The sequence below is a fragment of the Mauremys reevesii genome, linkage group 2, assembly GCF_016161935.1.
Source record: "Mauremys reevesii isolate NIE-2019 linkage group 2, ASM1616193v1, whole genome shotgun sequence".
NCBI classification, from domain to species: Eukaryota; Metazoa; Chordata; order Testudines; family Geoemydidae; genus Mauremys; species Mauremys reevesii.
The window spans coordinates 269,501,900-269,520,258 of record NC_052624.1 but is presented as its reverse complement, the minus strand read 5'-3'; the positions used below and the strand labels follow the sequence as shown (position 1 = coordinate 269,520,258).

The 18,359-nt window shown below is 42.0% G+C and overlaps 1 protein-coding gene across 7 annotated transcripts in view; it reads left to right on the top strand.

The window, feature by feature from the left end:
- The window catches only part of CYRIB (CYFIP related Rac1 interactor B), a 140,662-nt gene that overhangs the window by 102,609 nt on the left and 19,694 nt on the right, over positions 1–18,359 (top strand). For all 7 annotated transcript variants that reach the window (XM_039522336.1, XM_039522335.1, XM_039522338.1 and 4 more), the window contains 2 exons: positions 14,116–14,237; positions 17,474–17,579. In XM_039522336.1, the coding sequence (XP_039378270.1) occupies positions 14,116–14,237; positions 17,474–17,579 (228 nt within the window). The remainder of the gene's footprint in view (positions 1–14,115; positions 14,238–17,473; positions 17,580–18,359) is intronic.

The window sequence follows — 18,359 nt, the reverse complement described above, 5'->3', positions numbered from 1 at the left end:
AGACTTTTCCTGTTGTTATGCATACTTCCACCTTTTCATGTTCTCTGTATGTATAAATATCTCCTGTCTGTGTGTTCCATTCTGTGCATCCGAAGAAGTGAGCTGTAGCTCACGAAAGCTCATGCTAAAATAAATTTGTTAGTCTTTAAGGTGCCACAAGTACTCCTGTTCTTTTTGCGGATACAGACTAACACGGCTGCTACTCTGAAACCAGTCAAGATCTTATACTTCAAGACTTGGCACTTGATCTTTTGATAAACGTAATGTCGTGTTTTATGTGGGCAAGTGAGGAAGCTTTATATTAAATACAAATTTGCTAGCTACTATGTTTGTTTGGCCCATCAGTGTTACAAAACAAGCTACTTTTGGGTCATTGTTCCGTATAATTGAGGCCTATAAACACACTTCACAATGACCTCTTGAAAAGGTTAGTTGTTAAACACCCATATTATCAGAGAATGCAGTACACAGCACAAAGTTAATCTCTATAAGGTTTTCTAAGGATACATGCTGAACCTGAAAGACGTAGTGTGGATTTGTATGCCAATCTCTGAGACTTCCAGACTTAATTTTGTTTGGTGCTGGATTTCACTGGTAGCAATCTCACTGGCTTTCAGAGAATGCAAAGAGAGAATATCAAGAAAGTTGGTATGATGGGCTCTTGGCTTTCCCTTTAGATATTGTCAGTGTGTTGCAACACTGGTGGTTTTAAACTCGGCATTGTTGTAATACTCCTTAAATATCTGAAAACCAATAGGGGCCTATGGCCCATGCTGCAGAGAAAGGCAACCCCCACGCACCAGGGTTTCTGCCAATATGACCTGGGGGGAAATTCCTTTCCGACCCTCAAATATGGTGCTCAGTTAGACCCTGAGCATATGGGTGAGACACACCAGCCAGACACCTGGAAAAGAGCTCCCTATGGTGACTCAGAGCCTTCCCTATCTAGTGTCCCATCTGCAACCACTGGAGATATTTGCTAATAGCAGTTGTGGATGGGCGATATGCAATTGAGCAATCTCATCATACCATTCCTTCCATAAACTGATCAAGCTCAAACTTGAAACCAGTTAGGTTTTTTGCCCCCACTGTTCTAGAGCATCACTCCTCTGATGGTTACAAACCTTCATCTAATTTCAAGCTTAAACTCGTTGACAGTCAGTCTATATGCATTTGTTCTTGTGCCACCATTGGCCTTTAACTTAAATAACTCCTCTCCCTCCCTGGTGTTTATCGCTCCCCTCAGCCTTTCTTTTGTTAGTTTAAACAAGCCAAGCTCCTTAAGACTCCTCTTGAAAAATAGGTTCTCCATTCCTCTGGTCATCTTAGTAGCCTCTCTCTGCACCTGTTCCATTTTGAATTCCTCCTTCTTAAAAATGGGAGACCAGAATTGCATGCAGTATTCCAGAGGAGGTCTCACCCATGCCTTGTATAATGGTAATAACACTTTCTTATCTCTACAAAAAATACTTCATCTGCTACATCCTATGATTTCATTAGCCTTTTCCATGGCCACATCACATTGGCTGTTCATAGTAATCCTGTAATCAACCAATAAACCTATGTCTTTGCCCTTCTCTGTCACTTCCAACTGATACATTCCTAGCTTATAGCAACAACTCTTGTTGTTAGTCCATAAGTGCATGACCTTGCGCTTTGCACTACTAAATTTCATTCCATTTCTATTACTCCAGTTTTCCAGGTCATCCAAATCTTCCTGTATGATATTCTGGACTTCCTCTGTATTGGCAGTCCCTCCCAACTTTGTGTCATCCGCAGATTTCATTAGCGCACACCTCTTTTTGTGCCAAGATCATTCATTAATAAGATTGGTCCAAGGATGGATCCCTGAGGGAACTCCACTAGTAATTTCCCTTCAGCCTGACAGTTCTCTTTTCAGTCTGACCTGTTGTAGTCTTCCCTTTAACCAGTTCTCACATTAATCCCTATCTTCTCCAAATCAACTAATTTCCATGTGGAACTGTATCAGATGATTTACTGAAAATCAGCTCTATTAGATCTACTGCATTTCCTTTGTCTAAAAAATTGGTTATCTTCTCAAAGAATGAAATCAGGTTGGTGTGGCATGATCTACCTTTTGTAAAACCATGTTCTTTTTATCCCAGTTACCATTTACCTCTATATCTTTAACTACTCTCTCTTTCAAAATTTCTTCTAAGACTTTGCATACAACGTAGGTCAAATTAAGGGGCCTGTAGTTTCCTGGATAACTGTTCTTTACCTTTTTTAAATATAGGTATTTTATTTGCAATTCTCCAATCAGAAGGTATGACCCCGGGGTCCTGGATTAATTAAAAATCCTTCCTGTTGGGATTGCAATTTCATGTGCCAGTTCCTTTAATATTCTTGGATGGACATTATTCAGGTCCCCCAATTTGGTCCCATTAAGCTGTTTGAGTTCGGTTTCCACACAGGATGTGGTAACTTCTACTTCCATATCCTTGTGCCCATTAGTCACCCTACCACTGTCCTCAAGCACCTCATTATTCTTATTAAAAATGGAGGCAACGTATTCATTCATTTGTTGAGTCGTGTCTACATTATTTTTAATCTCTGCCTCATCCTCAGTGCTTAGTGGTCCCGCTCCTCTTTTCCTTGTTTTCTTTTTGTGTGTATTGCTGAAGAACCTTTTACTGTTGGTTTTAATTTCCTACACAAGGTCAAGCTCTGCTTGGCTTTTGGCAGTTCTCACTTTCCCTACATTTTCTGACCTCCAAGAGATTCTTGCTGATCCATCCCTTCTTCCATTCCGTGTAGACTTTCTGCTCTCTCTTAATAATCTATTTAAGGTGTTTGTTCATCCAGTTAGGTCTGCAACCTTTCCCTACAATTTTTTCCCCTTGCTTGAGATGCAGTCTTCAGATAGTTTTTGCAGCTTTGATTTAAAGTAATTCCAAGCCTTCTCCACAGTCAGATCCTTGAGTTCTTCAGTCCAGTCCACTTCCCTTAATTTGTTTTGAAGTTTGCCCTTTTGAAATAAAGGACCCTAATTGAAGACCTATTTTTGTTTATTCTTCTGTTTTAATTTAAACTGAATTAACTCTTGATCACTTGAACTAAGGCTATGACTAAACTACAGAGCTTACAGCAGTGCAGTTGCACCTGTGCAGCTGCACCGCTGTAGCGCTGCTAGGGCAGACACTCTAAACTGATGGGAGAGAGGTCTCCTGTCGACTTAATTACTCCAGCCCCCGCAAGTGGCAGTAGCTATGTCAGCAAGAGAAGCTCTCCAACCGACATAGCACTGTACACACCGATGCTTAGGTCAGTGTAATTTACGTCACTCAGAAAGGTGGCTTATTCACACCCCTGAGTGACGAACATTATACCACAGTAAGTGGTAGTATGCACATAGCTTTTGATTGTCTTCTACAAGCAGTTTTTCTTCAAGTGCTTCTCATGTTGATTCCATTCTAGATGTGCGTGGTTGTCGGAGATTTTTGCCTTAGAAGTATCCATAGGGTCGGCAGTGGCGCCCCCTTGAGTGCCGTGCTCATGCACCGGTATATCAGGCGCCGCCGACCCTATGCTTTCTCAGTTCCTTCTTACCTCCCGTGGTGGTTAGTCGGAACACCTTTCCTTGCATTGCAAGGGCTAGCAGTTTTTCGTCTACTGACTTTGAACCTTAGGGCCTTATAAATAGTTTGTTTATAGTAGTTAATGTTAAGTAGTTGTTAAGTGTAGTTAGCAGTTAAGGTTCCAGCAGGGACTTCACCCCAGGTGGGGCATGCCTCTGTCTCCTGGGTTTAAGCCCTGCGTGGACTGCAACAGACCTATGCCTGTAAGTGACCCCCGTGGCAGCTGCCTCAAGTGCTTAGGGGAATCACACGTTAGAGATAAATGCTGAATTTGTAAAAACTTCTGGCCCCGCACACAAAGGAGCGGGCTATTCGGCTACAGGCACTTCTCAGGGAGTCTGCCCTGCATCCAGCCTCCATGCAGCCCTGCCAGGACTCACCAAGTACCTTGGCCTCGGTGTGCAGTGCGCCCCTGGCACCATTCCCCATTGCTGGTGTGCAAAAAGCGTGGCTCCCTGGCACTGGGCAGCAAGGGCCATGGATCATCGGGTGGACTTGTTCTTCTCCCACCAGAACAGGAAATGCCACCTGTTCTGTTCACTCCAGGGGATGGACAAGGGTTCCCTGTCAGATGCTTTCCTGCTTCCGTGGCCGGGAGCCCTGATGTACACCTTCCATCCAGTGCCGTTGACCCCACAGAGCCCTCATGAAGATCAAACAGGACAGAGTGAGGGTTATCCTGATAGCCCCCGAGTGGCCTCGCCGGCACTGGTTCAGCATGGTGCTGGACCTTTCGGTAGCCTAGCTGCTGCGGCTCCCTCTCAAGCCAGACCTACTGTCCAAGAACCACAGCAGTCTCCTGCATCCGAACCTGGAGGTGTTGCACTTGACAGCGTGGCGGCTGCATGGCTAAATGTGGAAGAGCGGGAACGCTCGACCTGGGTGCAGCAGTTCTTGTTGGGTAGCATAAAACCCTCCTGCAGAGTGACCTACCAGTTTAAGTGGAAAAGATTCATGTGCTGGGCCTCGGATTGACACATCCAGGCATCGCAGGCCTTGCTGCAGGTGATTCTGGACTATCTTCTGCACCTCGAACTTCAGGGCTTGTCCCTGTCGTCAATCAGCGTCCACCTAGCTGCTATTTTGGCTTTCCACCCTCCATTCCAAGCCAGATCGGTCTTCGCTCATGACATGAAGGCCCAGTTCTTGAAAGGTCTGGAGCATCTTTACCCCCACGTCCAGGATGCTGTCCATTCCTGGGATTTGAATTTCATGCTGTCGGGGCTCATGGAGCCTCCCTTCGAACCTCTGGCTTGCTGCTCTCTTCTCCTTCTCTCTTGGACGTTTGCGTTCCTGGCGGCAGTTATGTCCGCCCACAGAGTGTCTGAGATCAGAGCACTTAAGTCAGAACCACCCTATATGGTATCCTACAAAGATAAGGTCCAGCTGTGACTGCACCTGATGTTCCTGCCCAAGATAGTTTCCCAGTTTCATGCCGGGAAGGACATTTTCTTACCGGTCTTCTTTCTGAAGCCCCATAAATCTGAAGAAAAGCGCAGGTTACACACCCTAGATGTCCAGAGAGCACTGGCCATCTGTATTGATAGGACACAGTCGTTCCGTAAGTCAACACAGCTGTTCATGGCAGGCAGGAAGATAGGTCACCCTTTGTCTGCTCAAAGGATTTCATCCTGGATCACAGCCTGCATCCGATACTGCTATGAGCTGGCTAGTCTGCCTCCACCGGCAGTAGTTAAAGCACACTTGACTGGAGCTCAAGCATCATCTGCAGCTGCCTTCACCCAGTTGCTGATCCAGGAGATCTGTAGAGCGGCCACCTGGTTGTCTGTCCACACATCTACGTCCCATTATGCGCTGACCCAGCAGGCCTGGGGTGATGCTGGCTTCAGCAGGGCAGCGCTGCAAGACCATGAACTCCAAACCCACCTCCATTGGCACTGTTTGTGAGTTACCTGGAATGGAATTGATATGCGCAAGCACTTGAAGAAGAAAAAATGGTTACCTACCTTTCGTAACTGTTGTTCTTTGAGCTATGTTGCTCATGTCCATTCTATTACCTGCCCTCCTGCCCCTCTATCGGATTTGCCAGCAAGAAGGAACTGAGAGGGCGTAGGTTCAGCGGTGCCGGATATACCGGCGCATGAGCACAGCACTCAAAGGGGCACCAATGCCAACCCTATGGATACTGCTAAGGCAAAAAATCTCCGACACCCGCATACGTGGGCACGCGCACACCTAGAATGGAATGGTCATGAGCAGGACATCTCGAAGAACAACAGTTACGAAAAGCAGGAAACTTTTTTCTGTGAGTTCCTCAATATTTACCAATGCTAAATCAAAAATGGCTTCTCCACTTCTTGGTTCATGACTATTCGGTGAAGAAATCTGTCAGCTATCACATCCAGGAATATCTGGTTTCTACCATTATTAGTAGCATTTGCCCTCCAATCTATATCTGGGAAATTAAAGTCTCCCATAATCACACAATTCCCAGTACACCTCTACCCCGATATAACATGACCCGATATAACATGAATTCGGATATAACGTGGTAAAGCAGCGCTTGCAGGGAGCGGGGCTGCGCACTCCAGCGGATCAAAGCAAGTTTGATATAACGCGGTTTCACCTATAATGCGGTAAGATTTTTTGGCTCCCGAAGACAGAGTTATATCAAGGTAGAGGTGTAGTATTTATTTCATTAAAAATATTAAAGAGGATTCTATCCATATCCAAATTGGATCTTGGGGGGGAGGGGGAGTCTGTAGCAGACCCCAAGCACTATTCTACTAGAGCCTTTGTTACCTTTCTTTCCCAAAGTGATTTTGACCCAAACAAATTCCATTTTTTCCATTCCATCACTTCTAATTCATTTACAGTCTACCTCATTAATACACAATGCTACTCAACCTCCTTTCCCTTTATTTCTGTCTTTCTTGAACAGCACATACCTTTCAATACCTGTTTTCCAGTCATGACTATTATCCCATCATGTTTCCATTTTCCCTATAATATCTGGTTTCACCTCCTGCACCAGTAATTCAGATTCCTCCATTTTGTTACCTGTGTTCATTGCATTGGTGTATAGACATCTTAGTTGTTTCTGCTTGGCCTTACCCAGTTTCCTTGCCCAACTAGCTACAGCCTACCTGACTGTTATTTTCATTGATATTGATACTGTTTCCTCTTGTTGCCTATTTTCCTATCCTTTGTTGTTCCTTTCTCCATCTTTTACTTAATTTTCCTACCATTCAGTATTAGCATCACATATGGAGATTACATGAGTATCTTCCAACTGTCTCCCCCAAATTCCTAGTTGAAAGCTTTTTTATCAGTTGTCCCAACCTCTATCCCAGAAGTTATTTCCCTTCCTGTTCTGGTGGAGTTCATCCCATAAGAACAGTTCTCTGTCCGTGAATACCTCCCAGTGGTTGAATGTCCCAAAGCCCTCCTTATAGCACCATTGGCTAAGCCATTTGTTGATGACCATAATCTTGTCTCACCTCTCTCTTTTTCTAGGGACAGGTAGAATCCCACTGTAGATCACCTGAGCCTCCATTTCTTTAAGTGTCTTCCCCAGCCTGGCACAGATTTTTGCTGAGACGCATCAAGGAAGACTAGCAATATAATTTTTTCTGACATGAAGGACAATCAGTGGATTCTTTCCCACTTCCATTAGGATCTTCTTTAGCCTCAGGACCATGTCCTGTATCTTAGCTCCTGGCAGACAACACACCCTTCTGTTCTTCAGATCAGCTCTGGTTACAGGCCTGTCTGTTCCTCTTCTTATTAGGGAGTCCCCAATTAGTAGACCTGCCCCTTCCTGGCATGGGTGCAGTTCTTCAGCCTTCCCTCTTCCCTGTTGTTTCTAGCAGCAAGTTGTCTTGTCTTCTTTTCTCACTTGCAGTCTTTTGTGCATCATCCTCTTTCTTTCTGGGACTCTGAACTCTGTCTATCTCCATTGTCTTTCCCTCTTATTGTAGGATTAGCTGCTCTTCTCTTCTTCCTTGCTGTCTCATCTTGTTACTGCCTGTCTCTCCATTTTATTGTCCAACTCAGTAAGCTATTCCTCATATCTATTTCTACTTCACTAGCCAATCTTTTCCTCTGCCTTGTTCTCATAGTCGCATGCTTTCATTGGCCACTTTCCTCATCCAGCAGTCTACCTCACATTGCTCTGGTCCAGCATCCATCTCCAAGTCTTGAGGTTTCCCTTCGGCCTCCTCTCTCCTTCCCTCCATCATCCACTCCAGTCCCCTTCAAAACTGAATCGTAGTTTCTAGCTGTGTCTCCAAACCTCAGATCTTCAGGTGGCACTTTGTAAATCCCATGGCTTCCACGTCCACTCATCTTAATTGTTTTTTCCATTCTTTGGGTCACTAGCACTGCTGTCTCTGTAGCAGTCATAGCTTTCCTTCCTAAGCTCCTGTCAAGAAGAGTGGGAACCCTCCCCCCTCCATCTCTCTCTCTCTTTCTCTCCCCTACGAACTCCTACTCAACCTCCCGTTTTCATAGCTCTCTTTCCTGGCTCCTTTGATGCTACTTCTGGGGAGAATATTTCACAGTGCAATAGAAGTTGCTATTAGGGAAATATTTACTGATATGCAGCGTAAATTATTTGTTGCTCAATTTCATTGTTGAAACTATCCTAAATAATCCTTCTCCCTCTAAGTTAGATTCACTTCTGGCACTCATATCCCCTGTACTTGATAAACTGTCTGTCATACTCTTATGTACTGTCCTTCAACCACTATTCAGCCCGTATGACAGCGCTCATATTCTTACTAGTTCTTATTACTTCAGTGCAATACTGTATAGCTTTTCTGAACTCCTCGATATATATTGAATCTAGTGCATTCCAAAACCAATTAAATTTTAAAATTCATTGAAAGTTAGCTCTAAAAGGACTCATCAGTTGCTTGAAACAACTGGGTCAGTCTTTCTAGCTTCTAATTTAGAAACGTAAATTCATTGATTTCAAGGCCAGAAATGACCATTGTGATCATCTAGTCTGACCTCCTATATAGCACAGGCCATAGAACTTCCCCAAAATAATTCTGGAGCATATCTTTTAGAAAAGCATCCAATATTTATGTTAAAATTCTGAGTAATGGAGAATCCACCACAGCCGTTAGTAAAATGTTTCAATAGTTAACTACTCTCATCTTAAAAAATTTACACCTTATTTCCAGTCTAAATTTGTTTAGTTTCAACTTCCAGCCATTGGGTTGTGTTATACCTTTCTCTGCTAGATTGAAGAACCCATTATTAAATATTTGTTCCCTGTGTAAGTACTCGTAGACTGTAATCGAGTCACCCCTTAACCTTCTCTCAGCTAAGCTAAATAGATTAAGCTGTTTGAGTCTATCACGATACGGCGTGTTTCCTAATACTTTAATCGTTCTCATGGCTCTTCTCTGAGTCCTCTCTAATTTATTAACATCCTTCTTGAAATATGGGCAACATAGCTGCACACAGTATTCCAGCAGTGGTCACACCAGTGCCAAATATAGAGGTAAAATAATCTCTCTACTACTCAAGTTTCCCCTGTTTGTGCATCTCAGGACTGCATTGGTAACAGCAAGTATAAGGTGAAGTTAGCCTGTTTACCTGAAAGATCTAAGGCTGTAATTTTCCCCAGAAACAATTGACAGCCTCAACTATTTAAACATTGGCGAGAGCTTTTGGGGGTTTTGCTGTCATCAAGTGTTACAAGAGAAATGTAGAATCCTGGTCTTGTTAATAAGCAAGAGTGGGAGCTCTTTCAGCTTTGCTTTAGAATGAATAATTGTATCAACTCCTCATCCTGTTCTGGGTGCATGACATAGATAAATTCAGCGAGTCATTAAATGATTGTCTTTAAAATGAACTGCAGCATAAAAATCCTTCCTCCTCATTCACTGCCCTAACCATCCTGAGGGAATGAGCTCCATAGCCAGAGACCCTTAACTGAAACAGCCCTATTTCCAATCCCCAGAGATGAATAGGTGGTGTCACCTCAGATGACTTCAGAAATGAAGAGCATAATCTACCCTAATGCATCAGTTCAGCATATCCATTTTGTGTAGAATTTCTGACATTGGCTAGTATCTTCACAAATCCTTCTACTACTCTGTCAGTCTCTAGAAGGAGCACCCTTTATAAGGAGGGTGAAGCAAGGAAGAGTAATGGAAAAGCTTTAAGGTTATAGGAGATGTATTCAGTATAAGAGAACCAAAGTGGCAAGTCTTGATTGAATTATTTAACAATGCAGATACTCTGGAATGCTACAGAGCTTTATATTAGACTGTACTGTCCTATAGTATTTCATGTACTATAGCATTTCATGTTTGTACATGAACTGTTAATAGTAAACTGCTGCTTACCTGTCTGCTATTTTTCCCCATTTTTATCTTCATTTCTTACAGCAGTCTTCAGCAGCTTTCAAAATTATAAATCTGACTTTTCTATGACAGTCTCAAAAATGTTGGCCAGTTATTTCTGTAGTCAAGGCCTAATCAATGTGGTGCTATTTTTTCCTTTTTAGAAAGGGAGCAGCAAGCTTCCTTGTGTTCAGATACTTCTTAATATTGAAATGTTAAGAATTAATAAACTATTGCAAGGTCTACTTAGGTGCACTTGCTAACAATGCCCCATCTTTATACACTTAACATAGATGTCCTATTTTTGTGGTTTAACAAAACTGAATATACCAAAACCAGATAGACAATGTGTGTGTAAACTTTTTGTTCTTCTTTGAGTGCTTGCTCATATCAATTCCAATTAGGTGTGTACGCGCCGTGTGCACATTCGTCGGAAGATTTTTACCCTAGCAACACTCGGTGGGTTGGCTGAGGCGCCCCATGGAGTGGTGCCATTATGGCGCCGAATATATGCTCCTGCCGACCCATTGCCCCCTCAGTTCCTTCTTACCACCCTTGACGGTCGTTGGAACTGTGGAGCACAGCATAGCTGATCTCCACCTCCCTAGCTTTACTCGTTCTTCTGTAGATAGTGTTTAGTTTTGAATAGTTCAGCCGCGAACATCTGCAGGGCCGTTGTGTCATAGTCTTCACAGACAACACAACGGCCATATTTTACATCAACAAGCAAGGTGGGGCGCGGTCCTCCCTCCTTTGTCAGGAAGCCATACTCCTCTGGGTGTTTTGCATAGCCCACTCAGGACGCCACCAGATCGATTTTCTCCCAGGAGCCCAGAATACCTTGGCAGATCACCTCAGCATGTCCTTCCTAGCTCACGAGTGGTCGATTCGCCCGGACATTATCCATTCTGTTTTCCGGAAGTAGGGGTTTCCCCACATAGACCTCTTCGCCTCTCGCGGGAATCGGAAGTGCCACGTGTTCTGCTCCCTCCAGGGACGCTGCCCGGGCTCCCTGTCAGACGCATTCCTGATAACTTGGAAAGACCACCTCCTCTATGCCTTTCCTCCATTCTCACTGGTCCACAAGGTCCTTCTCAAGCTACGCAGAGACAAGGCCCGCTTAATCCTGATCGCTCCAGCGTGGCCGAGACAGCACTGGTACACCACACTGTGCGACCTGTCGGTGACCAAACCAATTCCTCTGCCGCTGTGGCCAGACCTGATAACTCAGGAGCACAGCAGACTACGCCATCCAGACCTATAGTCCCTCCATCTCACGGCATGGATGCTGCATGGTTAACTCAGTCAGAGCTGCGTTGCTCCAGCTCAGTGCAGCAAGTGCTCTTGGGTAGCAGGAAGCTCTCCACTAGGTCCACGTACCTGGCCAAGTGGAAGCATTTTTCCTGCTGGTGTGCCCAGAACGATGCTGTCCCACTGCAGGTACCAGTCCCTACCATCCTGGAGTATCTCTGGTCCCTGAAGCAGCACGGCCTAGCGGTCTCATCCATCAAGGTACACCTGGCAGCTATTTCAGCCTTCCATCCAGGCGAGAACGGATGCCCAGTCTTCTCTAATCCTATGGTCAGCAGGTTCCTCAAGGGCTTGGAATGTTTGTACCCACAGGTTCGCCATCTGACCCCTACGTGGGACCTCAATCTAGTTCTATCCAGGCTCATGGGTGCTCCCTTTGAGCCGATGGCCACCTGCTTACTTCTGTACCTTTCCTGGAAGACAGCTTTCCTCATCCCTATCACATCGGTGAGGTGCGTGTCAGAACTTCGGGCCCTCACAGCAGATCCTCCATATATGGTGTTCCACAAGGATAAGGTACAGCTGCGACCACACCCCGCCTTCCTCCCTAAGGTGGTGTCTGCCTTCCACATCAACCAAGACATTTTCCTCCTGGTCTTCTTTCTGAAACCGCACGTGTCACGTCAAGAGCAATAGCTGCATTCTCTAGATGTTCGTAGGGCTCTCGCCTTTTACATCGAGTGAACAAAGCCTTTTAGAAAGATGCCCCAACTGTTCGTAGCAGTGGCAGACCGGATGAAGGGCCTACCGGTCTCCTCGCAACGAATTTCATCTTGGGTGACGTCATGCATCCGTGCGTGCTATGACTTGGCTCACGTTTCGACCATTCCACTCGGGCTCAAGCTTCATCTGCCACCTTTCTGGCCCGTGTACCCATCCAGGAGATCTGCAGGGCAGCGACTTGGTCATCCATGCACACCTTTGCCTCCCATTATGCATTAGTGCAGCAGTCCAGAGACGATGTGGCATTTGGTTCAACGGTCCTTCACTCCGCGACATCTCACTCCAATCCCACCGCCTAGGTAAGACTTGGGAGTCACCTAATTGGAATCGATATGAGCAAGCACTCGAAGAAGAAAAGACGGTTACTCACCTTTGTAACTGTTGTTCTTTGAGATGTGTTGCTCATATCCATTCCAAACCCGCCCTCCTTCCCCTCTGTCAGAGTAGCTGGCAAGAAGGAACTGAGGGGCCGATGGGTCGGCAGGGGCATATATTCAGCGCCAGAACGGCGCCACTCCAGGGGGCGCCTCAGCCGACCCACCGAGTGTTGCTAGGGTAAAAATCTTCCGACAAACGTGCACGCGGCGCGCACACACCTAATTGGAATCGATTTGAGCAACACATCTCGAAGAACAACAGTTACAAAGGCGAGTAACCATCTTTTCCATCCTGATCCATGCATTAAAACTGTTTTCCACAATGTGTAAAATTAACGGATGTGCGCTCCAGTTGTTGGGTGTGCGCAACTTCCATCAATGTTCATGGGAGTTATGCATTTGTATCATGGTGAGAAGACCCTTTACACTAATTTACCTTTAATGTGGTATTGATTAGTTACATTAAACTTTTACAGTCCTAGCTGCACCTAAAGCATGAAATATAAGCATTAGTGGTCAATTGTTTGCAGATAATCCTTACTAGAAAAATAATTTTTATTTGGTCAGTATAATTACCTGGATTTTGTACTTTGAAAATTTTAGATTAATTTACCTTTTGAAAGTTTATTTCCTAACTCATTTTGCCAGTGTAGCTAGCGAAGAAATAGTGTCAGTGTTAAAGTTGCAGAGTTCAGAAGTAATGACCAGTTTCATTGACCTGAATAGCTTTTCTTTCTGACACCATAATTACCAGTTAGGAATATAAAGGGATCCAAAATTGTATTCTTTTATAATTTTTTTTTCCTCACAATCTGATCTCAACTCATATAAATAATTTATGAAATAAAACATTTGAATTGGGATGATACTGCTAAATATTAAAAAATAAAAAATTGTTAGACCACAAAAATGTTATGACATTTCTTAAAACATACATTGTTTTTATGAATTAGTTTTATGTTTATTAGGCAAATATAGTATTACTTAAATGATATCCAGAGATGGGGAGAGTGTCTTATATCTGAAAGAAAGAGATTTAATTATCCTATTATGTGGGATAACAATATATCCCAGTTATAGACAGTATACAGGAGAGTCTGCACAGGTGGCTTTAACAATTTGTTGCATCTGTCTTTGACACAATTACAATGGATCTTCTCATGACCAATTAGATTACTGGCCCTTAATCGGCATTTATATTTTAATATATTCAGAACTGAGAATGGGCATAGCGCTATAAAGAATACACAAAAATACAGTTCCTGCTCCCAAAAACTTAAAATATATAAAAGCGTGCAATTTTTTAAAAATGAAAGTAGATAAGACTACCTTGTTTTATAACACTTCTAGTGTATCCTTAATCAGTGTGTCTTTCCATAACTCACCTGTGGCTCTTCCACTGAGTTCCTACTGCATCCTAAAGGTGAAAATAAATCATAGTATGGTTTGATAAATAAAAACATATTAAAACCTGTAAATCTTAATAAAAAACCCTTAAAATAGTAACTAACCATGGTTAATAATGTGTGGTAATCTGGAAGGTTTTAACATCCCTGCTGCCTGTAGACCTCCTACACGAAAGGTTCCAAATCCAAACAATGATGGGGGAATATACATGACTGTCGTTATCTTTGTAAAGTTTCTCAGAGAGATAGTGGTAGCTTTATGCAGTAAATGGAATAATAGTTATACAAGAATTCATTAGGAACTTTGTCCTGTAGATCATGGTGGACGTCTTAAAAGCTCACGCAGTTAAATTATTTAATATGCTCTCCTACTGTTTAGATGCCCAGCCTACAGAATCTGAAAAGGAAATTTATAATCAGGTGAATGTAGTGCTAAAGGATGCAGAAGGAATCCTGGAAGACTTGCAGTCATACAGAGGAGCTGGCCACGAAATACGAGAGGTAAAGCATTGTTGGATATTTTGTGATCATACACACAATTCTATAGAGTGTTATTGGTGTACATAACCCGGAACAGACAGATGAGAGCTGATTTTCAGCTTCTCTGGCAGGAACTATTGCATTAATCTGAAATGAAAATATTACTACTTTGAAGTATGGTTCTACTCTAAAATGTGATTTTAAAAACGATCACTGGCTACCAAATTTGTCTTCAGTAACTTTTATATTAAATGCACATAGCTGAGTAATAAAAAGATGTTTCCTCAAAAGCTTTTATCTTAACAGGATTCTTGCTGCTGGATCTTAGGTCACTAACCTGAGACAGAGATCTGCTTTCTGGGTGTATTCATTAACATTTGGTGACTTGACTGACTAAAACAACTTTTTTATTCTTGTTTACCACTGCAAGCTAACACTGCTGTTGGAGACTATAGAAGATTTTGTCTGACCACACATGTAAAGGTTGTTAACTAAGATGAAATTGCAGAATCTTTATTACTTCTAATAATGCATGAGCCAGAAAGAACATAACTTGCCTTTCAGATTCATAGGTAAGTTTGCAGGACTGGCAGTTGGAGCCATCTTTTTGCTCACTGAGAAAAATTGCTGTGCAAATCTTGAGAGACAAGAAATGCCCCCATAATACATTTTAATAGTCTTATCTGAACTAGAATCAGATTTGGGGTAGTGATTTCCCTCTCTAATAGCTTGTTCCAGTTGTTCCTTGCTTCTAATAAAACGGTGGAGCAGGCAGTCCTCACATTCCTAGATAATTCATAGTTCTCAGCTCAATGCACCATGACCCAAAAGTATATGAAGTCCTATTGCTGTCCTCAGCCAAACTGATATGACAACTCTTCTGCAGAGGTAAGCCTACTGCAAGTAACTAAAGGCCTGTGGAAATTGCCTAGACCTGTTAACTAATTTTATATACACATCACCATCAGTGGAGTTTAAAAAGGCATCACACTGTACTTCTCTGGTCTGCTCTTAAGTCCAACTTATTTAAAAGAAAAATAGACTTGAAAAAAGTCAAACTTTGCAGACCTGAACAGCTCTTAATGCAAAGCTGACCACAACCTCAGTGTTCATAGATTCCAAGGCCAGAAGGGACCGTTGTGATCATTTAATCTGGCCTCCTGTGTAGCACTGGCCATAGAACTTCCCCCAAAAATAATTCCTAGAGCAGATCTTTTAGAAAAATATCCAATCTTGATTTAAAAATTCTCAGTGATGGAGAATCTTACCACAACCCTTGATAAATTGTTCCAGTGGTTAATTACTCTCACTGTTTAAAAAGTTATGCCTTTCCAGTTATGCCTTATTTCCTGTCCAAATTTGTCTAGTTTCAACTTCCAGCCATTGGATCGTGTTATACCTTTCTCTGCTAGATTGAAGAGCCCATTATCAAATATTTCTAGGGGCAGGGACAGCTGAACTGCCGGCACCACCCTGGTTCCAAGCCCCCACCAGCTAGCTCCAGCGGGCTGCTCTTTCTGCAAGCAGTGGACAAAGCAGGCAGTTGCCAAACAACGTTATAAGGGAGCATTGCGCAGCTTTAAATGAGTATATTCTCTAATAGAACAGCAACATAACAATGAAACAATGTTAACCAGGACAACTTTAAGTGAGGAGTTACTGTATTGGGACACCACTGAGTAACCTGAGCATGTCCACAATGATGAGAACCAGGGAAGGAGAGAGAAATGGAGTGTTAATACAAAAACTCCCACCACACTGTTAGAAATCAGCTAACATTTTTTTTTTTTACAAATAATAAGAATTAGTTCAAAAGTAATGACTGAAACACAAGGTTTGCAGCAAGACATGTAAGAAAACAGTGAACAAGAAGTAAAACAATGTAGTAACCAGTGTAAATTAGACATATGAAAACAAAAGTGTATCAGTTCACAAATATTATGCCGGAACATTAGAATTTCTAAACTTCCTGCCTGTTGGTATCTTATACAGCAACTCTTTCCAAGAGTGTCTGTTTTCAAAAATTTCACTATCCTTCCTGTAAGATATATGTGATATATGCACACTTCTCAAATAAGTTGACTGGGAAGGGAAGGTTAAAACTAGGAAACATTTTAAAAGAAAATTAAATCCCCCAAATACCTTACAATATGGAAGAAAAAAATCAATAAGATTGTTTGCATGCATTATGCTTCCTGTTAGTTTTGGGGAGAAAGGAAATTACTCTAAACTTTAATATTTACTGCAGTAAAATGTTTCTAAATTATTTAATAGAATTAAATACACTGTTTATACTAAAATTCTGCATGAAATAACATATCTGAATTTCTCATAATGTGATCTGAAAAGTACAAATGGGGCCAGCTAATATTTGAATAATGTTCCTCTTTTAAGCAAAATTCCAAATACAAGCAAATGTTGTTCTTGATTGACATTGTTGAATAACTTGCTATTTTAGAACTCAGTTATACGGTTTAATTTTTGAACAAATGTTTTCCTATAAAATGTGACAAAATACTGCAAAGCTAACTGCAATTAATATAGTATGTTTATATATCAAATGTTCTGACACAGCGCTACTGTCAGAACACCAAAAAATCTCAACTACCTGAGAAATCTAGTCACTTTTCCCTGGTGTCAAATTCTGCCAGGAGTATTACTTGATTGTATAAAAATTCCATGAGCTAAAGGTGGTTGGTTCTTCCTCCCCATTACCTGATACTGATTGCTGTAGCTGAAACTAACGCTGTGTACTAGCCATGATCATTAAACTAGGCTAAACTCATTCTCATGGAGTATCCCAATAAAGCAGTTATTTTGACCAAGTAGATTGTACTGTGTAAATTGTTTCTTTTTTTGTATTTTAGGCAACTTAAAAATCGTCTACATATAAGTAATTGTATAATAGTGTTTACATCCTATAAAGTATTATGTTCATAAAGTGTGCTTAATTATTTTCATTGTGTATGTGTAAAGAATGTACATAACAGGTACAGTATGTGATGAAAAACACCAGTTTATAATTTTCAATGAAAATCTGACTCACAATAGGACACTGGTTGCAACCATAATGTCCGGAGAAACTGTTCTCTTCCCACAATCTAAAGAATAATGCTCCCTTCTTTTGTTTTCCATTAGTACCTCTGATCAACCTCTTTTAATACATATTTTGAATGAAAGAAAACTTTCCTAGTCTTGATTCCTGTTGTTAAGTGAGGTGACTTTTTTTTTCTTTCTCCATGTGTTCAATTTTCAAGGCAATACAGCATCCCACTGACGAAAAATTGCAGGAGAAGGCATGGGGTGCAGTCGTTCCACTAGTAGGCAAGCTAAAGAAATTCTATGAATTTTCTCAAAGGCTAGGTAAGTTGAAAGATTGTAAACTAATGATTTGATATCCTTCATACTAGCCAAAGACTCAAAAAGTAACAGCAGAAATTTTTGTAAGTACATCAGAAGAAGGAAGCCTGCTAAACAATCAGTGGGGCCATTGGACAATTAAGGTGCTCAAGGAGCAGTCAAAGACAATAAGGTCATTGAGGAGAAACTAAATGATTTCTTTGCATCAGTCTTCACTGCAGATGTGAGGGAGATTCCCACACCTAAGCCATTCTTTTTAGGCAACAAATCTGAGGAACTGTCCCAGATTGAGATATCTTTTTGGAGGTTTTGGAACAAATTGATAAACAGTAATAAGTCATCAGGATCAGATAGTATTCACCCGAGAGTTCTGAAGGAACTCAAGTATAAAATTACAGATCATCTAATTGTGGTATGTAACCTATTATTTAAATCAGCTTCTGTATCAGTTGACTGGAAGATAACTAAAGTGACACCAATTTTTAAAATGGCTCCCAAGGCAATCCTGGCAATTACAAGCTGCTAAGACTAACTTCAGTACCAGGCAAACTGGTTGAAACTATAGTAAAGAACAGAATTATCAGACACATAGGTGAATGTGATTTGTTGGGGAAGAGTCAACATAGCTTTTGTAAAAGGAAATCATGCCTTACCAGTATATTGGAATTCTTTGAGGTCAACAAACATGGACAAGGGTGATCCAGTGGGTACAGTGTATTTACACTTCCAGAAAGCCTTTGACAAGGTCCCTCACCAAAGGCTCTTAAAGTAAGCTGTCATGGG